General features: G+C 46.1%; 1 protein-coding gene and 1 long non-coding RNA gene across 3 annotated transcripts; one reads left to right on the top strand and one right to left on the bottom strand.

The window, feature by feature from the left end:
- Positions 1-5,569: 5,569 nt before the first annotated feature.
- Positions 5,570-18,405, bottom strand: LOC135287395 (uncharacterized). The gene is made up of 3 exons (XR_010351084.1): positions 18,141-18,405; positions 10,915-11,036; positions 5,570-6,192 (listed from the first exon to the last, which is right to left on the bottom strand). It is a non-coding gene; the product is annotated as an uncharacterized LOC135287395 (long non-coding RNA).
- Positions 18,406-22,178: 3,773 nt separating this feature from the next.
- On the top strand, positions 22,179-26,656 carry SP8 (Sp8 transcription factor). Of its 2 annotated transcripts, none has more exons than XM_064411925.1 (2): positions 22,179-22,297; positions 23,347-26,656. In XM_064411925.1, exons 1-2 carry the CDS (start codon positions 22,277-22,279, stop codon positions 24,823-24,825), a joined length of 1,500 nt encoding a protein of 499 aa, XP_064267995.1. In that variant the 5' UTR covers positions 22,179-22,276; the 3' UTR covers positions 24,826-26,656. The 2 variants fall into 2 exon arrangements, with proteins under 2 accessions (XP_064267995.1, XP_064268006.1); XM_064411936.1 differs by lacking the exon at positions 22,179-22,297 and adding an exon at positions 22,304-22,785.
- Positions 26,657-27,288: the final 632 nt, after the last annotated feature.

Below are 27,288 nucleotides of genomic sequence, written 5' to 3'. Positions count from 1 at the left end.
TGGCAAACAGGTGAACTTAACATCAAAGAAACAAAAGAAGGGCAGTGGCAGTGTAAATGTGAACAAAGCAGTTTTGATTTCCTAGGCTTTTTCTTTTTTCCACAGCTCTTCCATGAGCTAAGTTTAAAGTCTACCCCTCCCACCAAGCAAAATGTGATTCTGTACTCTATATGCTGAAAAAAGGGCAGTCTCTGGCTACCTGGAGACTTGATAGTCTATTTAAAGGATTGTAATGACCTGGACAGCACTTAATATAAATTTAGAGGCTCTGATGAAAGAATGCCTCGTACTGCACTAGAAGATGATTCACACATTCCCAGCTAAGACAGTTACAATTCTGTGCTCTTGCATAACTCACGCTACAGGAGCTCTCCCAACAATTTCTGCCTCAAGCCATAGCTTGTGATAAAGCTGTAGTGTACCTTCAGAAAAACATGCAGGTTTGATTTAGTATGTATAAAACTGAGGCATCCTCTGGCAGTATTTTCCACTGGTTAATTGTTCTCCCTCCTCAGAAATTTCCAGTTTGAAAACTGCTGACTGATTTCTGCCATGGATCATGTTATGTGTCCTTTTGTTTTGTCTTGTTTTGTTTTGTTTTGTTTTGTTTTGTTTTGTTTTGTTTTGTTTCGTTTTTTTTAAGAATCTTCTCACCTCAACTTTTACTTACCCTTGCTATGCAGAGGGTTATAGACCACAGTCCAGTTGTTTCTTTACCTTTACTTTTTAAATAATCTAAATGGATAAAGTTTCTTTGGGCTGCCACTGTAAAGAGAACTTTCCAATTCTCAAATTATTCCTGCAGCTTACTTCTGAACCTGCTCCAATTTTCCATCACCTCTTTAAAAAGTTAATATCTTAATGGGACACAACATTCCTATAGCAACCCTGACATGCAATTACTACTTTTTAGTGATAGACACATCTAGGTACCTCTCAAATATCAAAAACATTAATTTAAACTAAGATAAAAATGCATATGAAGCTGACTTAGAAAGAGTTGCTTTTAATTATTACTGAAGAAATCTTTTTACTGGCAATTTAGCATCTTACCACAGTACAGTAAAGCAAGGAATAAATATGTAAAACTTTTAATTTAAAAAGAACAGCATGAAGCTTGAAGGCTGATTTAACAGATACTGCCAAGCTCAATCACCTGATGTGAAGCTGGAAAACATTTCCTTGTTACCATTAGAAATCACTGTTGACTACAAAACCACAGCGTAACTAATGCTGTTAGATTTTACGTTTATTGAAAAAGTAAGACTCCTGTTCCCTAACCTATACCTTCTGAAAAATCAGGCTGGAGAATCAGGCCAAAAGAATGTGCAATGAGCAAGAAAGCTTGGAAGGTTTATTCCATCATGATGCCCTGTGTACTCCAGTTTAATAGACAAGAGCCTTGCAGTTAAGCCGTATATCCTCTGAGTAAGGAACCTTTAAATAAAAGGGAGCTTTTCCATTTCCTTTTCCACACAGCAAATACATTCTATATCCCATAACAAATCTAATAATAAATGCTGGCTGTGGCAGCTTTAAGGCTACATGAACATGTTTCTTTTCACAAAGATAAGGTCTTTTTTGGGACAGATTTTGTGATCTTTGGCTTTGCCCAAGTCTTCCAATTTATATGGCTAAGATTATAAATTCAAAACCCCTGGATTATCTTGCCCCATCTTCTTTCAAATGCATCTTGTAAAAGGCTGCCTAATGTGGTCTATAACCCTCTGCTTTTGCACAGGTAGGAAAGTGGCAGTTTCCACTGACCCTTTTGCCCTTCCTATGGGGTCTCCATAGACTGGTGTCCCCTGAGAGTAAAGAATTGCGGGAGTAAAACATTGCAGGACCTGCTGGGAGACATTTGCATCCAGATGTTTCTAAACATAAAATAACTTCCAAGGCTGTCAAGATATCCCAATAGTGGGAAACTGCCCCTTCCCACCACAGCTGGTAAAAGAAACACAGCAGGCACGTCCTGCCACCTGAATGTGCATTCCTGAAATAAGATGGTTTAATAGTATCTGTATCTATTTAGGTCTATTTTTGGGGAATTTCCAACAGGTTGAAATGTAATTTTTTTCCATCTATTAATGCCATTACTAGCTTTACTCTTATGTGCTTAATAAAACTAAGAGTATGACTGGGAGATGAAGGTTTTGATTTATTGAGCTATGTCAGCCAAAGTTTAGAGTTACATTATGCTGAGTTCATTCATGCTGTTAAAAAAAAAGCTTTCCCGAGTATCAGCAGAACAAGTATTAACTAGATAGTTACTCAAATCTCTAATGCACAAGAGAGGAGAAAGCTCAACATGCTTAAAAAAACCCCAAAAAAGTGAAACAAGAATTCATTTATTTAGTGTGCCAACACTCCTATTACCAGGCAAAAGTCTTTGACTAACACAAACATTAAAGTAAAATATTCATAAAATTGAAAACAGTATCTGCAATCCAGTCAATAGATGCAAATTATTAAGGTATTTTTGCAAATTGATGTTTGGAATAGCTTTTCACAGAGAAGAGATTTAAATAGAAAAGTATATAAGGCAAAATTACCTAAGTCAGTCTGTTTGCTGCTTAACAGCATATTCTGAAGATCAGATATTTTGATGACTAAAATATTGATAATATTTGTTTATGTAGCACCAGTGATGTGTTCTGAGAGAACCAGACCTCAAGGCAATTTAAAGGCTGTGTGAAAGTCTGAACATGTCTGTGAAGAAGCCCCAGAGGTGAATGAATGATGGCAGAGGTGAATGAATGATGGATACAGGTAAATACAGAGAGAGCTGGTACCAGTTTGTGCTTTGCTGCTAATTCTAGCTAGATCTAGAGCAAGATCCCACTGCAGATATTCCATGTAAAACATACCTGCTTGCAGAAGAAGGCAAGGGGAGTAAGACATTATATTAAAATCTTATGCTCTGCTTGAACTAGGGTCTCCATCTCACCAATAAAAGAGAAAAATGCAGTATCTGTGAGAGGTGAGACAGGGAAGGCAAGGTAAGGCAAAGCATGACAAGGCAAGGAATTGTTAAACCCTGAAATTCCTGTATAATGCACATAAATATTCTGCATGATTCGTTTGAATATCCTAGAAAACATTAAAATCTAAAGGCTTGGTGTTCATGTTCCTAACTGTTTGTTCAGCTGTTTGTTACTGTGCATCCACACAGCAGTGGGACAGGGGACTCACCAACTCCTCTCATGACCTGCCAAATAAAAAACAACTAAGCTATAACTTTTGGTTGATTCAAGGTCTGAACGGGACAGCACATTCTGAGGTACTCTAGAGATCCTCTGATGGATGCTTCAGAGCATGAGATCAACAATATATAATAACATCATCAAAAACAGCTGCCCACTGAGCAGTGCTTTATTTTTTTATCTTTTTTTTTACTGTATGAACTAAACGGGAGAAGATGTATCCAGAACTTTCATGACTTGGTATGACGAGTCTTAGCAGATAGAAACCATGTTGCAGAGTATTTGTAATTCAAATACTTATCTGGAGTTATTTATATTCCTGTCACTTTCCCCATCCCCAGCTAACATGGAGTCAGATTCTATTCTCAGTTAGCCCAATGAAAGTCCACTGAAATCAATGGAATTACTCAGATTCACTCCAATGTGACAGGGAACAATGACACTGAACATCACCATTGTGCTTTTGCACCTAAGCTGCTCCTTTAAAATATAAGTATTTGAGTAATTACTGGTCTTTATTTTTGATGGAAATACGTCAACTTCTTCCCCTGGAAACTTTAAATGAGTAGCAATGTCCAGTATCTTTACAGATGCACTGTCTTTCAATGTGCTTGGTAAATTGTCTAAATTGACCTCCCTTCCCCCCTCCTGGTACCTGGTTCCAATCACACTCAAATCATATTACTTATTATTCCTGCTATGAAAATCATCAAATACAGTAGGTGAAGATTTATTGTATCTCTTTAAGAAATAAATAATTCATTGAATACATTAGATGGAGTATTGTAGACTTTCTGAAAATCAACAAGATAGCTATTTCTCGCAGCTGATATGGTTTAGAATGCTTTTAATCTTGGAGTAGATAATAAGTTATGTTTCTGGAAAAAAAAAAAAGGAGAAGAGAGAGTTGTGTAAATAAACAATGCTGCTTTCTCCTCAGAAATGTATCTATGTCCAGAAAAGCATTTAGAAGTGCAAGCAAAGTTAAGAGCTTGCTTTAAAAAAATATTATTTAATATTTTAAATTTCCTCCTGACAAGCGATGATACAGTTTTCTCTGAAATAGTCTTTGAGTTAGCACAACAAGAAAATATGATGTGGAACAGAACTACATCTAGTTAGGAACCCAATATATTTGTTATGAAATCTAGGATAAAATGAGAATAAAGAAAAGGGAGAAGCAGATATTTTTAATTGTCATCACATGACCAGCAAAACAAAATTTAAAATACCACTCTCGTTCTTTCCAGGACTCAAAGCGAAAAGTAGATGACAGGTTTAAAAAGACTGGATTGTGGTTTGGTCACAAATAACAGAAGGTCACAATGTCCACTGACTGCTTCAGGTCACTGGGAAAATCCAAGCCTTTGATCTAAACATAGATGACATACTAAAAATGGACCTACATCCTTGAGTGAGACAGAAGGAGCCAGCAGTCTTTTTTCTGTATTACAGAGGTCTTTTGCTGAGATCAAGTAATCTTATGTAGAAATCTGGTCATAATTCAGAACATGTTTAGTAAGTATTGAACATGTTTAGTAAGGATTATTCATTTGGATCAGGTAGAATTTCTGAAAGATTGGGTTTACATCCAAAGATACGTACAGTCAGTTTAATCTAACATCTCTGTCTTAGAATTTGATTGTTGTGGATGTTGCTACTTCATTACAAATGAGAAAGGTATTCAGTCATGCTGAATGGGGATATTTATATGTAAATATAGGAATTTTTGCCTTGGCAATAACTTCATTTCTGGGATGGAAGTTTATGTGATTCTCTCAATGCTACATTAACCACCAAAAAAAACCTGACACACAGTAAAGCCAAAAGACAAGCTTGCTGCTCTGTCCCTGTACACATTTAATGCCTCACTTCTACCCAGCAGCCACTACAAAATTACACAATCAGACAAAGAAGATGGTTCAAGCCAAACTTGCCCCTGGTGTTGGTCCCTGGAAAATCAATGCATCTGTTCCCAGAGTGACCCAGGCCATATGAATGCTTTATGTAAGTGTTCATTGACACAGGAAACTTTTCATGTCTTCAGAAGGAAAGCACGAAAATACAGAGGTGATCACACAAAATATTTACATTGAAAGTATGTGCATGTTGCAAATTTAAGCCCCCTCAACTTCAGAAAAATCAGAATTAAGCTTGCTTTTGCAACTTTAATTCGAGCTCATTGCACATATGCATGATAATAAGTCTTTAACTGCAGAGGCACATACATCATTCAGTTCATAGGATGGACGATGCTCCCGGAGTGAGCAGCTGTTCAATATTCTTTTTATTCTTATCACTCAATATGTAGCTCCATGCCTTCCTCACTGCACATCATTCAAACCCTGTGTGGAATACTGAATTATTAATATCTTATGGGTGCTTCTGTAGCATTCTCTAGTAGGGTTTCTGAGTGCTTCCGAAATACTAATTAATTTACCTTCAAACCTGAGAAGTGAGACTGTACTATTAGACTCACTTTATAGATATGGAAGTGAAGGGCTGAGCCATTATGGCCAAGACTGATAAAAATATCTACTAATTTGGGGTCCTCAATATAATGTGCTCTCAGAGCTAGATTTTCCAAGATGCTTAGCATTTTTATAGTATTTTATACGTCTAAAGCATAGGTCCCATTTATTTTGGCAGCATCTGTGAGCACTCAGCATTTCTGTGAATCAGTCCTGAGTGTATGAAGTTGTGCACTCAGGAAATAAGGAATACACAAGTGCATTCCACCTATAAAACTTCACTTGAATCACATGAGGAACACGAGACTACAAAAGAGAGAAAATCAGGATAGATGGGTGTTCACTTCTGGAGCTACAGTTCCAGGAGAATCCTTTTATCCATCATAACATAGAGCAGTTTTCAGAAGAGAGTTTCATTTATGGCAGCTTCTCAATTTTTCATGTTACTCGAGCAGATGATAGCCTTCTATGTTACAGTACCCCAGGAAACCCCTGTGCCTGACAAAGTGTGAAAGCTGTAGGAAAAAAAAAGAAAAAAAAATATTGTTAATTTTAAGACTGATACATAGCATGAAAGGAGGACACTTAGGGCTGGCAAGGAAAGCTTAATTCTGTCCATTTCCAATTGCTCAGTTGAATGCACAATCTTCAAAGGTTTTTTTATACTAATTTTTAGTATACAGTTTTTTAACCCTTTCTTTTTTAAAAAACAAAACACGATTTTTGCTGTGTAGAGCAACACTGTTGCTCAGGGTGGCTCTTTGGCATGGATGTCAGCTCATGATTGACAATATCACCTCCTATAAGGCAAGATAACATAGAGACAACAGCACTGGTGGTCATGGAGCTCCATATAAACCCGTGGCAGGAGTGTACATGGCATCTAGCCCTGTTTGTTTAAGCAGCCATAAAATCTTGAGGCAAATCTTGACAGGAGTTTGTGCTAATGGTGTGTCTTTCTCCTTCTAGTATAGCACTTATGATCCTATATCTTCCTTTTTTAAGCCCATTTAGATGTATTCAAGAAAATAATTGTAAAAGAACTCTTAAAATTAGCTAAAATATGCTTGCTTATAAAATTAATTTTGGAACTTACGAGATTTTGAATTTTGAATTATTTTTTTCTTTAAACTATTTTGAAGTTTTAAGATTTGGCAGACCACTGGTATGGAAACTTTCACAGTTTTAATGGAAAAATTAACAACATTATAGATACAGAGCCTTAAAGTAGAAACTATTGAGCTTCCTCAACTTCAGAACTTTGGAGGAGGCAAAGGTTGGCCAGTGACAGTATATTTATTCCTTGTCCGATTCTGACTGTCTTCATTGCCTTCTTTTCTTACACTATTACTCATATCCCTTTTGGTAAAAAAAAAAAAAAAGGATTTGCCCTGATAAATATTGAGCTTTTTTTTTGTTTGGAGGGGCTCCAGGGGGTGGTAATAGACTGGGGCTTTTTGCTGATAGATTCTCTTTATACATGGCCATATTCTATATTTGGCTATTCTGCGATTTTCACCCTATTTTATAAATTGATTTCCTTTCAAGGAGCATATGACTTTTTTCCCTGGGATGTATTTAATACCTACACAGAGAGGCTGCCTGTGAATAGGGGAGGATTTGGCAGCTAAAGGCACTGTACTCTGTTTCTCAGCAGCCTGTTGAAACACTAATGACTGATCTAATAAGCCAGAAGTATTAGAAGGTCAGAGTGAACAACATTGCTCAGCTTGACCCTCCATTATTTATGGTTTGTCACATCAGCTATCAAAGCTCCAAGCCAGGAGCTGATAAGGAGCTGAATCAGCAGCACAGGCATGACACTGCAACATTCTCACTCTGTGTGAATAGCGACCCTGCGTTGTGGTGACCTGTGCAACCACCCATGACACATGTCCCTAAAGGTGGTCCCTGCCTGCTCACTATTTTGTGTAGAGACTCTCTTTGTAAAGTTCAGGATTAACAATACAGTTGGCACTCAACTTTTGCTTTCCTCTCCTTAAAAGGCCTAGACACCAAATTATCTTTGGAATCAAAGGCTCCTCTTTTTATAAGAGATCTATTTTCATGCTGTTGAGACCATAATTTAATTATTAAATAAATTATGTGGTCAAAAACAAAATACAGTCTTAAACTTGGAGGTGATAGCATCTTCTTCTTCTGAGAGGGAGGTACCTCACCTCAGCAGCAAAATTGCTTGATAAAGCAAAGACAGGGGTGGAGAGAGTGTATCAGTTCCTAGAATCAGCTGCTGTCTGCATTTTAGCACAGAATACACTGGATTGGATTAGGGTTGGAGCAATCCAGTGGGTGAGTGTTACAGTCCTCAGTGTGTTAGACTGTCAGTGGGATCACAGAGACAGCAAGAGGACAGCTCATGGCACAGCTCAGGCTGTGGGATAGTATGGGTACTAAAGGGTCTCAGAAGCCATTCTGCAATCCAAGCCAGAAATCCATCACAAAACCATCCAAGCATCAGATGTTTGAATACTGTTGACTTGTATCTGCATGCAGATCAGAGTAACCACGTTGTTTTCTGTGTTACATTATTTTTTATTCTGTCATTATGAGAAAGTGAATTTTATTTCATTGGATTCTGATGTAATAAATGGCAATGTTGCTCCTTACTTCAACAGTGATTTTCTGGAATCTGACAGAGTGACAGTATTGGCCAGGTCGTTAAAGGCTGCTAATTTTTCTCTACCTATTTCACATAATTTAACAAATCATAACATACCTTTGAAGGTTACCAATCCAAAGCACAAACTACATGTCATAAGTAATAAGGAGTTTAATTGTGATCCCTTTTCATAAGACAAAGGCAAATTCTCTGAGTTGCTTCAGTGTCTATGTACTCATTAAAATCTTCCTAAGCTTATTAACTTTCAGGATCTGCTTCCTTGAAAAGATTTGGAGGAGGGGCTCAGTCAAAACATCCCCAAGGCTAGTTACAATGTTTATAACTCTTGCAATTTTATTGTGTCACTACATTTCGTGGTTTTTTTCAAGCTATAGACCTCAGAAGAAAATGTTGTTGCAAAATTCGCAGCTCTCATTAAAAAGGCACACAACAAAACCAAATTCTATTCTGCACTGTTTCACAAAAAAAGAAGGCATAAAATGAGTGTACACCGCAAACTCATAAACCAGAAGGAAAATGTAAAATATTTAATCTCTATCGTCTCATGAGAAGGCCATGTAGAATTGGCAATGGTTTGCTTGCCTTCTGTTACAAAGCACAGGAAAACTCCTATACACAGTGATCTGGAGAAAACTTACTGGAACACTTCTATTGGAAAATGGAATTTCCAGGCCAGGGTTGGCTTAGTTCAGTTTCTAAATATGTCAGCCGACAGGACTGTCTTTTCTGAGCAATGACAGAAGGCCAACAAACAATTCAGTTATATGCTTTTTCCCCCAGCAGACACATGCAGGAAGATATTCACTTTTTGGGCAGTCTAGCAAGTCTTTTTTCTTCCTTTAAGCTATTGTTCTTTTGACTAATATCTTCACTCCATCTCTAAGATTCCAAAACTATGGAAACCAGAGACCTTGGAGGCAGGAATCACTTCCTGTCTCCAAAAAATCTGGGGGCCTGGATGAAGATGAGTATGTCACACCACATAGAGCAGAGACAAGTTTGGTATGCACATGAAAAGAAACAGAGGAAATGGAAGGTGGAATTTTTAGTTCCTGAACCATAGAGACTGGAGGAAAATAGGATCTCATTTTTTATTATTCTCTTCTGTAGTGCAGGAGATTTTCCTGTTTCTGTGGGATTCTTTTCTGGATTGGTCCAGCTCTGGAACCAAGATCATTCTTCTATCTGTAAATAGTAATAATAATAAAATTAAATTAAATTTAAAAAAAAAAACCTTTTGGTCTTTTTATGCAAACTTAGTGCCATATTTGCAATTAGTGGTGACACATTAAAATCTCACTTAAGTATAATCTGATACAGTCTAGTAAGGTCTCGTTCTAGGACTTGATATGGGTAAATGCCTTGAGATTAGACTGGCATTTCTGTGGAAAATGTAATTCATTTATTTTTATTTAGAAAATGTTTAATGAATCAGTTGAATGTTAAATGGATCCATGAGCCAGCCTTACTAAGAAAACTGCCTCCTTTCTGCATTCTTTTAAGAAGACCAGATAAACAGAGGTTAGAGCTCTAAGAATCTGAGCAGCAGGTAACAGTGTGACTGAGCTGTGGAGAGATTCTTTCAGTGACAGTATGGGTGTAAGCCAAATCAGAATCACCAATGTCATCACAGCCTGACTGTCACCAGGCACCTGACAGACAGCCTGACAGCCTGACAGCCTGACTTCAGAGGGTGGATCCCCCTGGACAGCAGAGCTGAATGTCACAATGCCTGAATCCCTCCGAGCACTTTGCACTTCATGCTTTCCCCAAATCTTTGAACTGTGAAGCTGAAATTGTAGGTCACAGAGGTGTGTGCTTCACACAACTGCTGCTGGATGGGACTCCAAGGTTCATCACAGCAGCTCTTAATTATGATAAGAAAAGGAATGCACATTCTACTATTGACCACTAGTTTGCCTACAGCTAGAAGAGGACATTGCAATTACTTTAAAAATTACTTTAATTTCTATTCTGAGTTCAGGAATTTAGGGTTTTTTCTGTTTGTTCATTTGCTTCTTTTTGCTTTTGACAAAATTTGCTGGCTTTAAACCAGAGATAATGAGGTTAAGCATTTCTGTTACATAATAATACATTCTTCCCAGCCTCTTCCATCCCCTTCTCTTCCTCCTCCACTGTTTCTCCTTCTCCTCTGCTCCACACACAGTTATGTCAAAAGATGCCACTTTTGAGCTTGCAAGGAATAAGCTAAATTACATCCCTCATTTTAATCTTCCTCCATCATTCAGCACTGTAGTGTAATTCCTAACCTGAAAGAATAAGAATTTCCTGCTTTGTGCTCGTTCATGTGTATATCTTCAATTTACATGTCCATGGACCACATGCCTAGGTATAAATTATTGCTAAACAATTTAATTACAATTAAAATATGTTTTATTAACAAATGCAGACTAAACTAAAACCAACAAAATAAAAAAAAAAAAAAACCTCATAGGAGGATCAAAATTCCAAAGACTTTCCACACTGCAAATTCTACTATTCAAGCAGCGGAAAAACAATACAATTACATGAAAGGGCTTGTAGAGACTTGCTCAATGCTTGATGAACACACTGGCCAAATACACAGTCCTCCTACCTCTCTCTCCCAGAAGTATCTGAAAGGAAGAGGACAGATGTAGTCTTCCTGATTTTGGGCCATCACAGAGAATGGGATGACAGATGTTGAGCTATTCTTTCAGTGTGGGCAGGAACTCCTCTCTGTCAAACAAAGAAGATTGACAGTCTCAGAGCCCAGTTTATTTGTATAAAAAAGCCAGCTGCTTCTTTAACAGTTGAAGGCAGTATTCCTAGCATAGTGAAAGTAGATGAATAAATTAATAACTACTAACATGATGTCTGTTGAATGATTCTGTGGAAACAGTAATTCCACAAAAATGTAGCATAGACTTAATGTCACTTTTCCCCATGGAATGAAATATGTCTTTACTACTGAACATACCAGGTTCCTAAATTCATACTTGAAGCCATCCTGAAATCTGTGCAATATCTAATTACTGCTTATTGCTATCATATATAAAACACTGACTGCATCCTAATAAAAAAGTACTTTAAACTTTCTGCCTATGAGAGAATTTTTTGGTGTAAACAGATTTCTAATTACCAACGAATGGACTTCAGCCATTTCAGAAAATCCATTTAGCATTTGATATCCCTTTTATCTACTTTTAATATAGCATGATATGAACAGATATTTAAAGGGCCGTTCTTTACAGCACTATTCATTTTTCATTAGCCAGGAACATCTAAGGGGGAAAAAGTAGTTTATGCCATGAAAGTTAATTTTGAATTGCAGTGTCTGAAAAATAGAGTCTACGTACAAGCTAAGGTCCGATTAAACACCTTTCCTAGTCAAAGGGTTCCTTCCGATTTGCTATCAGGACACTGAACCCGAGCGCAGGAGGCGTGTGCTTTACTGCTGTGCACCTGTGCAAGCTCTGCTCGCTGTGGGAAAGCAAGGCTCGGGTTTGCTGGCGGCGGGAGCGCCGCGGCCCCGAGCGCTGCCGCCCGTGCGGGCGCGGCCGCCGCGGCGGGGGCGGAGCGGGGCGGGCGGGGCGGAGCGGGGCGGGCGGGGAGGGCCGGGCGGGGAGGGCCGCGCCCGCCCGCGCCTTTTGTGCGGCGCCCGCCCGGCCTGTCAGGGGCGGCCGCGATCGGGGGGAGGCGGCGTGCGGGAGCTCGGGCCGTGCGGGGGCTCGGGCCGTGCCCGTGCGGGGGCTCGGGCCGTGCCCGCGGGCTCGGGCTGCCCGCAGGCGCTCGGGGGGCTCCGGCGGCGGGCTGGGCACACGCGTGTGCCCGCTCTGGGCACGCCGCGGGGTCTGGGCTTTACGTACAGGGGCAGTGGCCTGCGTGCGTGGCTATAATTTGGGAGACGGGGTCTGCGGTCTGTCAGGGAAGCCCAGGCTCTCTGCCGGAACTCAGGAATCCCTCCCACGGGGATAGGGGTGCTTCCCCATGCTTTTGGCCCGGCCACGTCGGCGTGGCCCAAGTGCTTAGCTCAGTGTTGTTCCCAGCTTAGGGACAACCCTCCATCCTGCTGAGGCAAAAGTCAGTACTTGCATCGTTACCATTTATTAACAGGCCACTACAGTAAACTTCATCTGAGACTGCTCAGTGTTTGAAGAACAATTTACGTTTGCACAAAAACGAGCATCCTTTCAGAGAAGCAATGAGATTTTCTACCAGGAATCATTCTGGCCTTTTACCATATAACTGACACAGAGCAGTTGCTACACAGCTAGCTACACACCCCAGGAGCAATGGCGTTGGCTTCTGCTTGGGCAGATATCACAGCTCTGCATCCACTGGATCTGAAATCTCAGTCTGCACGTTCTCTTTGGACTCGGTCTCATGGGATGCAGTGCTGTCACTACTTCAGCTCCTTCAAGAGGCCACGTTGCGTCCTGCCCAGCAGAGCTCTTCCCCTTCCGGATGGATGTTTCTCTTGGGTTGGTTACAGTAGTGACGCTGAATCCAAATGGCAGCTTAAGGCATTCAGAGCCTCCTGCTGGTTTAAACCAAACTTGTCTGTCCACGATTGCCAGGTATACACCGGGCACCGTCTTACAAACATTGCAAGAAATAGGGCAATGATTCCTACCCAAAGAGAAACAGACCCATGTTTTGGGTCCTAATGGAGACTGACCCTTCTGAGAAACCTTCTGGGTATCTTAGGCCAACATGATAAAATAATCAAAGTAGACCTGGTCACACGGACAGACACAACACAGCATTTTAGGCTGCTTTAGTAGGGTTATTCTATTCCATCGCCTCACACAGGTCAGGAGTGAAAAATTTGTCCATTGTGAGCATGGGCAGAATGAGGTTAAGGAGGACATTATACGGGGGAGATGTCCTGGATACCTGCATGTAGGGTAATGTATCAGCTGAGAGAAAAACACCTTGCCAACACTAGTTGTGCTCCCCCAAACACAATCCCAGTGGGTGACTTGCCTGTTCCCCAAGTAACAGGAAAAATAAGTGAACCTGCTGGTGAAAATATAGAATATCATTCTTGTGTTCCAAAGGTTGCTACTATATGTAGTCAATGAATCCACACCGTGCTAAGCTGGCATGAAAAAAGTGGAGCTCCTTGAATTTTTTGGAATTGGCAGGTACTTGGTGTATTCTTGAAGATGTGAGCAGAAGAATCGTGTAATGTCATGGATATGGAGGTGTTGCCAGCCTATCTCTTCGGGGGTGGATTTGTGATGTGGAGGCAAGCGAGAAGAATTTGCCGAGGTGATTTGGATCCTCGGAGAAGTAGGAGGAGTCCCTCCCTCTACAAAAGTAACCCAAACCGGGAGGAACGGAGAAACACCGGGAGGTAGGACTGTCCCTCCGGGCTCAGCCAGCCCCTGCCGGCGGCACTCCGGGAGCGCTCCCGGGAAAGGGGCGCCTTTCCGTCGTCCCCGTATGCGGGAACAGCGGGGCTGGGGAAACCCTCGCTTCTCACATCTCGCATCTGCTTTCGCTTCGGCCACTGCGTCCTTCTTAAATATATGTGCCTACATACATATACGCACCGCTCGCCTCCGCCGCATCGCCCTTGAAGATGTTTACCCAGAGAGACAGCATTGCGATAGCGCTTTATTGCAATATAATGCACTGGGGAAAAAATAGAAGGGGCTCATTATTGTGGTTGATAAACATGGGAAAAGCACATGCCTGACCTTTCATTTGTACAATTAATTGTTCCAGCAGAAAGAAAATGAGTCTTAATTGTGCACAGCTTCCTAGAGGATCAGCTGTGTGCGCTGATCCTCTGCGTTCTGAGAAAAACGCTGTGAAGTTTTCCTGGAGGTTTTTACTTTCCACTAGGGCAATAACAAGAAGAAAGGAAGATCTCTATGTCCCACCCCTCTTCTGTCTCAAAGAGGAAGGATATCGAACTATAGTCATATTTCAGTGATCTGCCGCATTTCCTTCAGTTTTGTAAAATGGGCTTTTCCGCTTGTCCAGTGCTATTTCGCCTCCATAATAAGGAGATTTTAAATAATGCACAACCAAACTCCATTTGAGAGATCAAGGGTTAGCCCAAAGCTGCACCTTAAACCCGAGCTCAGAGTTTAGCTGTCAGATCACGTCGATAGCAGCGGATGGGTGGTCAGGGTTAGGAAAGGGACTTCCCAACCCCTGCTGTGCTGGTGTCCAAACGGTGTGTGTGCTGCTTGCGGGCTCTGAAGGAGCCGCTTCCTGTGTCCTCCTGCAGGACTCTCGGCAGGCAAAGCCTCCCTCGGGAAGCGAACCTCCTTGCTCGGTGACTGGGGACGTCAGCCACGGCGAGCGGAGGGACAGAGCGCCGCGGAGGGGGAGGAGGGGACGCCCCCTCCGCGCCAGGGGACAGCGGAGCGCCGGGGCCGCGGGAGGGACCGAATTCCTCCCACAGCGCTGACAGTCCCGCCGGCCCCGGGGGGCTGAAGTCCCCGGGAGAGCGAAGTTTTAGTCCTTTCAGAACCGCCGGAAAAGCTCTTTTGTCCGGCCCCGGTCGATGATTAATAACCCCCGGCACCGATCCTGCCCTCGGCTTCGTCCCTGGGGAGCCGCGGGGCTCAGCCCGCCCGGTGGAAAGGGATCGAGCCCTACCCGGGGCGCGGGTGAGATCCTGCCTCGGGAGTGCGACCGTCTTAACTTTTTACCGATACCGATTTTTAATCTCTAAATCACAAAGGGACACATTCTGTGCTCCTTAATAGAGCACAACGTCCATTGACTTCTGTCCCATTGACTTCAATGGGAGTTTCGCTCCATTAAGGACCGCAGAATTTGGCCTAAACTGACCGCAATAATTTTGTTGCCGGTAATGGAGCTTCAAAGCCCTCTCTAATTAGCCGACGAGCAAGAATCGTTAAACATGCTGTACAATTCTGAGTGTGCTGCGTGGGGGCTACGGAACAGCTGAGCAGTCCCCTTCAGACCTGGAGAAGCTTAGAAACCGCGTTCAGTGAAAATTCCAGCTTTTCGGAGACAACCTGGGGACAAGGGTGTCTGACGAGTCACTTAATATCTATCTGCTGCGTTAGTGCTCGAGCCTGAAGAGAGAGACGCTCTGAAAAGTTATGAAAGATCTGATCATACACTCGGCTTTTTGCCCCCCTTCGAAGACGCATTTAAAGAATCACAGTATACACTGCTGCTCCTATTTACCAAAGATAAACCGAATTAATTGTGTTTATCCTTAGCCCGGAGCACTCCTAACGAGTTACGCTAAATCCCTGAGCTCCTGCGAGCAGTGAACAGCTGTACTTTGGGCTGGGATGATCTTCACCACGATCAGGCACCTTCACGTCTAGCTTTATGACTAGCACTTTTCTCAGTACGGGGGCGGGGGTAGAGGGGGAAACACAACAGAAACAAATTCAATCCACTTTAGCTGAATTCATCTGTAAAGGCACTTTCATTACACGACGCTCCTGGGCACAAACTCCTTCCTCAATTCCGCAGCTGTAGATCCAGCAGCGTGAACAAATATTTCGTCAATATTTAAATTTAATAGCCTGATTGTTATACATTTAAATCCCTGCAGACTGTCTACTACCTGTAAATTTTAAACTGTATAAAAGCGCTTTCCTCTTGAGATCAAATATTCAAGGATTGAAAATGGAGTAAAGGCTTGCGATCCTTCAAGGTGAAATGCAGAAAGAAGAAAATAATAGCTGTTAAATAGCATGAACTTATAAGGCGATTCATAACATTTTCTCAACGAACTAACCATATGAAGAAAAAAACCCCAAACCTCTAGAAAACTCTAGGCATGTCCAGTATATTAGTCATCTATGTTAAAAAAAAAATGGGTTCGGAAGTTTTGGTCAATATTCTAGGCAAAATATGCTCAACAGATGATAGTGGAGATGCAGCCAGAAAACAACTCCAGCTATTTAAACTGCCAAATGAGACATAAAGCTGCATTGTGAAAATCATCTGGAAAACAGGTTTTCCTATTGAAGTCGCTATGTGTTAATTACTGTGATCTGGAAGAGCTCTGTATCTAAACGCCTGGAAGCCGACTTTCACCCCGCATATGTAAATGAAGAAAGTGCTGAATCTAAACCAGAGGGTTCATGTTCGGATTCATTTCCGTGCATGCCTAGACATTAATATGTGTTCATGTAGGGTTCGTACAGTACGAGGTGTTATTTCCTTATAAAGAAACACCAGGTCTCGCTTTCCATTCTCCTTACAAAATTATTCGCATTATTTATGCTACATTGAGCGATCTAATTTCTTCGTGATAGTCAGCTAATTGCTCTGGCAGGTAATTAGAAGCGGTTTACAACGCAAAGGGCTTTTGCGGTGGCCCTCGGATTATTAAGTTGCTCTGTAAATTATACCATATTTGCCGAAGAGAGGGAGGGGGAAGGGGCTTTTGAGAAGTTCTTCTGCTACGATCAGAGCTGAGACACGTCCCTGTCCACCCCCCAACACTTAAAAAAATGGGGGGAGGGGGCTCTTCCAGGGCTTGGAGTCGAATTATTCTCAAGCACGCGATCTGAAGCCCATTTTGTTCGTGCTCACTGGTCCAGAATAACTTGGCCATAATGGCCGGGAATGGGCCAGGTCTGCAGCAAGCTTCCTGCGCCCTGGCAGCATCCAGCAGGCATGTGGGAAAAGAATGGCTTAAATGGGGACATCTGTTCAGTGTTGCTCATCTCGCTCCTGCAGCCAGGTCGGGTTAAGAGAATAACCTGTTCACCACCTTGCCTCCCTCCCGCTGCTCGTCTGCCCCCCTCCCCCGAAGTTAATAAGGCTGCTGGGGAAGGAGGGGGGAGAGGGAGCGAGGGGGTGACCTAATTGCTCTGCCATATAGGCAAATAGCGACAGGGAAAGGTGGCAGCTACATTGTAAGAGGAACAGTAAATATATCAATATTAGGGTCTCTCCAGTCAAATCGCAGGAGTTCTGCATTCAGGAGACGGCTGTGGTGCACACTGAGTGTGTGAACGGACGAGGGCAAAACCTTCCTGGCACAGTGCTTCGAAGGTACGTCTTTCCTGGAGAACCAGGGATCCTTCCACTCCACAAACAGCAGGAAGCAAAAATGTTTTAATTTTTTTTTCCATATTGACACTTCTGTGCAATTGGGAGAACAAAGAAATACATACGTACATACATACATACATGCATAGAAAGCTTTCCTTTTCTTCTATGGTCTCTGCAGGCTTTGATTTTAGATGGTTTGGGATTTGCATATGCGAGTGTCTGTCACACGTTTATATACGCTTACATATCCACAGGCGCCCATGTGTATATACATTTATATATTTGTATGTTTATATATAAATAGCATGTATTTCGGGGCGTGACCCAGCTTCAGGCAGCCCGTTTAATGGGAACGTCCTGTCTTACACACCGATTTTCCAAACGGTTACTATATCTTGGCATCCTCTTGAAAAGCTTGTACTATGATTTGAACACGTGTGGCTAAACCATCGGACCCGGAGCAGCTCCTAGATTATTTGTAATTAAGCACAATTCCCAAAGTAACATTTATCTTCCCGAAACTGCGATTGCAATTGTCAGCCGTCTGGAGGAGACGCGGGGTAATCTGGAAGCATTACCTCCTCTCCTAACGGAGCAGAATGAAAAGAAATCAATACCGCTGAGGAGAGGAATTTAGTAGTTTTTAACTGTAAGTGGTGCCTGGGAGAAGGTGATATATAATAGGAAAAAAACCCAGAAAGCAGCTTAAACAAATCTATTCTGGGCAGGAGCGAAGGAGCGGCGGCGGGGGCTCCGCGCTCTGCCCCGCCCGGTGCCGGCTCGCTCAGCCCGGGCGCCGCTCTCGCCGCCGGCGCCCCCGGTACTTACATGACCGCCCAGGAGCCGAAGCGTGCACGGCGATAGCGTACCGGGAGAGCGGGGGTGGGGGTGCGGGGGGAGGGCAGGGAGAGAAACGGGGAGAAGAAGGAGGAGATGAGGATCGGATCGAGGCGCGCACCGGCGATGTAAACAGAGTGGGTGTGAAGGTGCCTCTTCCTCTCCCTCCCCAGGCATGCACACACCAGCATGTGCACGGTGTCTTCCCGGACTAATTTAATTACAGGGACCTTTCCGAGACGCAGCTAGCTGCTGCCTTTTTTTTTTTTTTTTTTTTTTTTTTTTTTTTTTTTTGTAGCACAGATCCAGACAAATAAACAAACAAACGAGGAAAGACGTCGAAGTGAACCGTGAATCCCCTCCGCCGGCTGCAGACAGGTCGGCGTGTACCCTCTGCAGAGAGAAGCCCGGGCTCTGCCGGGCGCCTCCCCGCCGGCTGCGCGGAGGAGCAGCCAGGCCGCTCCAGGCAGCGGGACGGGGACACCGGCAGGGCTGGCGGGTACCTGGGGCACGTTTACACCGACGGAAGAAAAAACCCACATGGGCAATAGGTGGAGGCACCGGCGCACACGCACTGTCCTCTCCCGCCGCGCTGCCCCCCGTGCCCGACAGGGAGCTCCGGTCCCAAGGAAATGCCCGGTGAGGCAGTGAGGGAAACGTCCCAGGTAAAGCACAGCAATGCAGAGGGGCAGGTAGAGGTTAAAGAAAGACATCAGCCACCCTGTTTGCTCAGTGGCCGCCAGGCACAGCACGGTCCCTTCTGCCTGGTGGCCGTTTTGTCTGGTTTATGTCCTATTCCCCTTTCTCCGCTCCCCGAACAAGCCGAGCCCTCGAGAGCCGGGAGAGTTTTTTGACACCCCTCCGTAAATCTTCCAGATGACAGACTCTAGGTGAAGGTGTCGGGCGAAGGGGACACCTCCTGGCCCCCACCTACCCAGCCCAGGGGGCTGTGGGGCAAACACGGGGGCAACTCAGCCTTTTCCAGAGCACAGAGCCCAGGGAGGGCGAGCACAAGGCTTTCCCCCATGGCCACGGGAGCGGAGCTGGAGCCGCTGCACGCCCAGGAGCGAGCCTTGCTCCGGGCTGGACGCTTGACAGACGGCGGAGCGGAGCCGCACGGCCAGGAAGGCGACAGGAGAGTCTGGCTGCCACCCGTGTGCCCCTGAATTGGCGCAAGGGTGGCGTGAAACGCTTTCCCTCGCTCACACGGACGTTCAGCACACGGCGTGGTCAGCCTGCAGTTTAATCTTTCCAGCTACGCCTTTTCAAATAGCACAGACCTCTGTTTCCTCAAAGAGAAATCCCCCTCTACACCCTGTAGACAGGCGAGGACCTCTGGTACAAGGGTCTATCCATCTCTGTCCGCTTGCCGGTCGCAGCGCGGAGAATCGGGGTATGCTCCAAGAAAATCCACCCCCCTTCCCGAAAGGTTAGCGACAGCTATCGTTGTGTCTAAAGTTCCGAGATTGCTAATCTACATTGTAGGCTCAAGATGTTAGGTAGACTTGAGCAAGTTGTTCCCAGGATGTAAATTAGGTCCAAAAAGCTGTTGTCCAAATCGAAGAAACAGAGAAATTAATCTGGGAGACTATCCATCATAGGCTGTAATAAAGGGAGCGACATGGATGAGACAGATGATATGATTAAGGAGCTGTGGTCGTTTTAATTAACTTTTTGCTGTCCTGTAATGATCAAACTGGTCAACAGACCCGGTCAATAAGCATGTTAATATCAAACAAATAAAACCAGGGATGATTAAAAACCTCCTGGTTTATTAAATTTGAAATTCAAATGAAATTTATGCTGCAGATGCATACAGAATGCTAATAGATTTTAGCTTTATTGAGAGTGGATCCCACAGGTTTTCAAGAAACGGCACGAACATTTATCTCCTCCCGTACATTAAACTTCAAATGGGGAGGGGGAAAAAAGTTTTAATTAATTTCTGGAAACCTCTCTTTGCTGGCACCCCCCGCCCCGCCCCCACCTGCATATTATGTTGATGTACTGCACCCTTAAGTGCAGTGGTCAATAAGGCAAATGCAAACAAAATTGTAAGCTTGCTTAAATCCTTTGCCCAGCAGGCAATGTATACAAAGGAGGAAGGTTACAGATGTTTCCGTGGCCAATTCAGAAAATATCAGCTCACCGCTCTCAAAGTTCAGAAGTTGCTGCTTTTCCAGTTTCGGGGAAATTATCAGAGTAGCAGGAGGATGCCCACTGGCAGGAGTTTTGTGATTTCTGTTCTGATGTATCTGCCTTTTTTTTTTTCCTCCCTCTCAGTTGAGTTCCCTTGTAAAGACTCCCACGACTATTTTTACAACGAGTTTTTCATAATTTCCCACACGGTGCTTTTAAAGGAAAAGCGCACTGAAAATTTAGGATTTTCGACCACAAATCAAAGGAGTCAAGGCAAGCATCGGAACAAACAAACACGAAAAGATCAAAAAAGGACACGTTTCCTCTGGGCAGACAAGTGCAGACAAAATACGGATGCGAATTGAAGACCCACCCGCCTAGGCTGTCCTAAAAAGAGATATATCACTAAAGGCTTCTACTTCCCCGGTGTATGGCAAAGTCTCTCAGACTTTCTGGGGCTGAAAGGAATGCGTGTCGATCTTTTTACCTAACCTGGCACACCACAAAATGCGATTTTGTGTTCATCTAAAATGTAATGCTCACGATGCTTGTTTTGCTCTTACGCTTTCTGATCTATGTCTTAATAGTTCCTCCCCATCTCCAGCAGATAAAGAAAGTGGAGATAAAAAGTTAATAAGCATTCACATAAGGGAGTATCTCCGGGAAATGTTCTTCCCCTCTTTGCGGGTGATAGTATTGATTAAATTAAACCCGAAATTTAAACAAGTGTGCGTTAGGTCTGTAAAATGAATATCATTATAGAAGGAGACCAAAGCAATGAAGTTAATTCTTTTTTATTTGTTAAACGGAGTTCCCTCCTTCCCCCACCCCTTCCTCCTTCTGGGCTGGCCTGTCACGCCTTCTCAACAGGCTAAAATCATTCAGAGCAGCTCGCAGAGAGAAACGCGACATTTATGGTAAGCGTCAGCTTTCAGAGAAAGAAAGCAGTTCATTAATTTACTTCACTCTTACTTCAAAGTATGATAATGTACATTACTCCCTTGATCAATAGATATGATGTACAGTCAATATCCCCACGACACGGAAACGGGTCAAAACCGAAGCCGGGAGAAAGAGGAAAAACATCCCCTGGAAAGCTAAGCAAAGCCGTGGAAAGCCCGCGGGGGAGAGAGCACCTGGGCGAGCAGGGCCGGGCCGAGCGAGGTCCCCCAGGGACAGGGGGAGAGGGCTCTGCCCTTCCCCGCAGCCTCCCAGGGCTGGGCGAGGAGCCGAGGAGAGCAAAGCGCTCACCTTCGAGGGGGACGGGGCGGTGGGAAGCCAGCCCCTGGTTGTGCCGGTGCCGCCCGGGTGGACTCCGCCTGGGCAACCCCACCGCCAAGAATCACGCCTGAAAGCGCGGAGGGCGAGAAGGGAGGGAACGACAGGCAGCCGTGGCCTAAAGTGTTCCCTCTCCTTGCCGGGACAACGGGAAAAAAAGGGCTGACCAGAAGGGATCGGGAAGGGGGAAAGGGGGGGGTCTAGTGGAGAAACGGGATGCTACCGCTCTCGCCGTGCCCATAATCATAGTAAGACTGAGATTATGATGATGATCATTATGATATAAAAATTCAAACATAAAAAAAAACCCAACACCAAAAACAACTGTTGTCAAACACGCACGCAGGGGTGGGGGGTGATGGAAAGGGGCGGCCGGGACGGAGCAGCCCGAGCCGGGGCGAGCGGTCCCTGCGGACCGGGACCGCAGCTCGCGGGCTCGCCGACGTGCGAGCGTGAGGTCATCAGCGGCGGCGGGGCTCGGCCGCCGGGCTCGACGGCGCTGCTGACTTCACGCAGTCACGTCGGCGAGCGAGGCGGCGGTGGCGGCGATTGGCTGGCGGCGGCTCAGCGGCACTTCAAAGCCGGCGAGGGAGCTACAATTGTGGTGGAATGGGCGGAACTGATCATTGTATTGCACACCTCTAAAAAAAACACTGCCTCTGATTTATCAATATAAAAAAGATCCTCTGAGAGGAGGGCACTTTTGTGTGATGGCAACTTCACTTCTAGGGGTGAGTCTAAGGATTTTTTTCTCTTGCTGGTTTAATTGGTTTCTTTTTATTGTCGATTGGAGGGGGTTAAAATAACCCCTGTCTTGACCGGGGCTATCAGTCTCCTCTATTCAGCCTGGGTTTTTTTTTTTTCTTTTTTTTTCTTTTTTTTTCTTTTTTTAGCTTAAGTACAAGTGAATTTAAGTGAAAAGAAAGAGTGAGAGGGGGAAAAGGGGGCAGAGTCACTTTTCAGTGAGCAAGAAAAGGTTTTAAGGGCATTTGTAGAAACAACCTACAGCGCCTGGGCTGTACTGTTCCTGTGCCCCCGAAGAAGTGGCTTTTCTTCTTTACATGTGACTGCTGGAAGAACAAAACAACAAACAAACAAAAAAAAATATCCCAAACCCAGCACCATCGGGGTTTTTTTTGCGTGCAATTTTTTAAAAATTTGCAACAGATTGTGGCTTTTTATTTCCCTTTAAAATAACCCAACCCACCGTGTCTAGCAGGTACGTTCAACTCGTGTATGCATACATATTTACATATGTTAAATTTATATATGTATTTCATTATCGTTGCTACGTAAATTAAGCTGATTTAAAGACGCTTAAAGAAGAAAAAAAAAAAAAAAGGCAGTAATTTGATAGTCCTGCGATTTTGTATTTGAGAAAACAGCCTTACTGGCCTGAGGGACGGGGACCAGCCACGTCCCGGGGAAAGGGAGCAGGCTGAAACGTAGCTGCCGCCGTGCCGGGGGCATCTCTAAAGCTACGGTAACAGACGCAACTTTTTCCCCTCTGTTTTTTAATTCCCCCTTTTAACCCTTCCTGAGCTCCTTCGGGGGAGGGGAGTTGGATGGTGAAAAAAAGCCCCGGTAGGCGTTTGGAGGCAGAACTGTGGTGCCGGCCCCAGCGAAGGGATCCTCCCGCGGGAGTCGCGAAACTTTGCGCCCGGGGCCGGGCGGCGGAGCGGAGCGGAGCGGGGCGCGGGGCGCGGGGCGCGGGGCGGCGGCGCGTGGCCGCTCCATCCCTGACGCCGGCGGGACGGCCCTCTCCCCTCTGTGCCCGCAGGAGGAACCGCGGGTAGGCTCCACGCCGCTGGCCATGCTCGCCGCGACCTGCAACAAGATCGGCAGCCCCAGCCCCTCGCCGTCCGCCCTTTCGGACAGCGCGTCCTCCTTCGGCAAAGGCTTCCACCCCTGGAAACGCTCCTCCTCCTCAGCCTCGGCGGGCAGCTGCGGCGCCGTGGGCTCCGGCCTCCCGGGCTTCGGCGTGGCGGGCGCGGCGCGGAACGGCTCCTCGGCGGCGGCGGCAGCGGCGGCGGCGGCGGCGGCCGCCCTCGTCTCGGACTCGTTCAGCTGCGGCGGCTCGCCGGGCTCCAGCGCCTTCTCCCTCACCTCCAGCAGCGCGGCGGCCGCCAGCTCGCCCTTCGCCAACGACTACTCCGTCTTCCAGGCTCCGGGCAGCGCCGGTGGCGGCGGCGGCGGCGGAGGCGGCGGCGGCGGGGCGGCGGGACAGGAGGCGGCGGCGCACCAGCCCGTCTTCATCTCCAAGGTGCACACGTCGGTGGAGGGGCTGCAGGGCATCTACCCGCGGGTGGGCATGGCGCACCCCTACGAGTCCTGGTTCAAGCCCTCGCACCCGGGGCTCGGCGCCGGCGAGGTTGGCTCAGCGGGCGCCTCCAGCTGGTGGGACGTGGGCGCCGGCTGGATCGACGTGCAGAGCCCCAACGGTGCGGCCGCGCTGCCCGGCTCGCTGCACCCGGCGCCCGGCGGACTCCAGACCTCGCTCCACTCGCCACTGGGCGGCTACAACTCGGATTATTCGGGCCTGGGCCACTCGGCCTTCAGCAGCGGCGCCTCCTCGCACCTCCTCAGCCCCGCCGGGCAGCATCTCATGGACGGATTTAAGCCGGTGCTGCCCGGCTCCTACCCGGACTCGGCCCCCTCGCCGCTGGCCGGCGCCGGGGGCTCCATGCTGGGCGGCGGCCCCGCCGCGCCGCTGGCCGCTTCCCCGCGCTCCTCCGCCCGCCGCTACTCGGGGCGCGCCACCTGCGACTGCCCCAACTGCCAGGAGGCCGAGCGGCTGGGGCCGGCGGGGGCCAGCCTGCGCCGCAAGGGGCTGCACAGCTGCCACATCCCCGGCTGCGGCAAGGTCTACGGCAAAACCTCGCACCTGAAGGCGCACCTGCGCTGGCACACGGGCGAGCGGCCCTTCGTCTGCAACTGGCTCTTCTGCGGCAAGCGCTTCACCCGCTCCGACGAGCTGCAGCGGCACCTGCGGACCCACACGGGCGAGAAGCGCTTCGCCTGCCCCGTCTGCAACAAGCGCTTCATGCGCAGCGACCACCTCAGCAAGCACGTCAAGACCCACAGCGGCCCCGGAGGCGCCGGGGGTCCCGGCGGCGGCGGCCCCGGCGGCGGCCCCGGCCCCGGCGGCAAGAAGGGCAGCGACACCGACAGCGAGCACAGCGCGGCAGGCAGTCCTCCCTGCCACTCCCCGGAGCTGCTGCCGCCCCCCGAGCCCGGCCACCGCAACGGCCTGGAGTGACAGGCGGAGGCTCGGGGCCGTCGCGCCCCCCGGTCCCGCCGCCCTCCTGGTCGCGCAGCCCCCCGAGCGCGCAGCCCTGCGGCGGGGACGCGGACACGTAAGTAGCTGGCACGGCTCCGCAAGAACAGCGCTCAGCCCCGCTGCGCTCCCGGAGCCCCGCACGGGGCTGGCGGTGCGGCCGGACCGCGCAAGCCCCGCGACGGGGCCGGGGAGCGGCTGGGCGAGGGCGGAGAGCCGCGACCCCCCATGGGGCGGCCCCGCCGCCGCCTCCTTTCCCCTTCGCCTTCAGAGCCCCCCGCCTCGTGTTGCTTTTAGAGCGGAAAAAACACCCACGTCCCCTCTCGCTTTGCTGCTGGAAACCGTCCCGTACTCCCTCCCTCGGCCGCTGGAGCGGTTCAGGCGCGGGGCCCGGCGGGGCGGGCAGGCGGCCGGGGCTGCTCCGCGGCCGGGCCTCCGACGGCAGCCGCGCTCCGTGCCCCGCACAGCGCCGGGCTGCCAGCCGGACCTGCTCCCATCCCGGCACCTGCTCGGAGCCCCTCTGCTCCCCGGAGCGGCAGTGTGCTTATTTCCCTTCCCCCTTTATTATTATTTTTTTTTTTTCAATTTTAACAAATCGTTTACCTCCTCGAGTCCGAATTTCACTGCGTTTGCCAGCATATTTGTATAATTCTCGTTTGAGCAGGAATCGCGAAATACGTTGAAAATAATTAGGTTGAAAGTCGTATATTTTTTTTTAACTTCAGACAGATGAAGAAGAACCGTGGGTTTCAAGCGAAGATGTATTTCCAATGCCAAAAAAGGGAGGCCGGGGGGAATAGGAAAATTAAATATTTGTAAAATGCGTCTGAACCTATAGGTTTGTACCACTGGGAAATCGTTCTAGATTAGCTAACAATTAAATAAAACTCCACCAGTATATCGGTGTGAGGTGCAGTTGTCCAGGAGACGATTTTGTATAGTATTTTTCTTGTAAATTTCTTCCAGTAAATATTTGAAAATATATTGAAGTACACTTGAGCTTTTTTTTTTTCTTTTAAATTTTTATTTCTTTTCCTGTCACGAGAAAACATTCTTGTTGCAGTCCTGGTTCACTGCATTTTTTTTTCTGGACTCCTTTCTTGAAGTGTGCATCAAATCACACTTCAGAATATAGGTTTTGCTTGAATATTAATTTAGCTAGGCATACAACTGTAATTAAGCAAACAATATTTGATAAATGTTGAATGACATTTAATTTAATGGAGCATGTACTTATTTGCATTTGCTGGCAGTTCAGGTATAGTTACGGTGAGAGTTCTCCTATATTTCATAAAGTGGGTTTGCCACAACCCATGTATTAAATAAACTGTCCAAGTGAAACTGAACTAACGTTGGCCTATGTGTATTTCCTGAAAATAATATTGATAAATGTTAATAAACACTCCTGACACTACATTAGCGGTTTGCAATGCTGCAAACTGAACTTGTCTCATTGTAATGTTGAAATAATTTGGATATTTCACATTGAAATGAAAAGCCCTTCGCTGGAACATTTTAGATTTGCATTTTAAATGCATGAAATGTAATTGATTTTTATCTGTAATATTTTAAATGGTATTAATAAACTCCAGAAAATCATTCTACCTTAGGTCAGCCAGTTGTTTTTCTTCTTTGTAAGTCCATCGTTACAGTCAATGATTTACTTTGAACTAATATGGCATGAGTTGTTCTCTAGAGTTTCAGAAAAAAGTGAACATACAACGAACGTAAATTTTAGCACATACTGAGAGCAGCTTTGAGGCATTAAAATGGGTAAGTTGTTCTGTTTCGTGCTTTTTAAAATGCACCATCAGAGGAAACTAAATGAAAGACATTAACTATTTTTTTAGAAAATTGCTTGTTTTTATCAGACTAATTTTACAGTGCCTCTCACAAATCTGAGTATGTTTGGGAAGCTGCTTTGCATGTACCTCCTCGTTGAAATTATTTTTCACATCACGCCAGATCCATTGTGAAAGGAGATTTAATATTGAAACGCTGAGGGTCATTATTGCTTTAAAAGACAAAAGAAAAAGTGGTCCTCCGCTTTTGTTTTGAGGTGAGGTGGTTGTGGCTGGGGGCGTAATTGCCGTAGCGAGCACTAACTTCTTCAGGTCTCAGGGCTGGGAAACTTCGCGGTTGTGTGTGAAAACTCCCTTCTTGTTCGGGGGCGTTTTCCCCACAGGACCGGGAATCTGGGCAATTCCAGGGGCTGCGGGGTGCTGTCAGCCAGCCGGTCAAGCGCTGCCGCCCTTGCTGGGTCCTTTAAATCTTTTCCACAAGCTCCCCCTGGACAGCAATACAAACACAATTGTGCATTTGCTTAGCTTTTTTGGCAAAACCCCCCAAAACGCCAAACCGAAACCAAAACCAAACCCCTGAAACTCCTAACACTTTCTTTTACCACCTTCTTTGGGGAGATGGGGGGATGGGGGAGCGTGTGGA

Source organism: Passer domesticus, chromosome 1 (assembly GCF_036417665.1).
Source record: "Passer domesticus isolate bPasDom1 chromosome 1, bPasDom1.hap1, whole genome shotgun sequence".
NCBI lineage: Eukaryota > Metazoa > Chordata > Aves > Passeriformes > Passeridae > Passer > Passer domesticus.
Note: the sequence above shows the minus strand (reverse complement) of the source record. Positions and strands in the feature narration are given on the sequence as shown.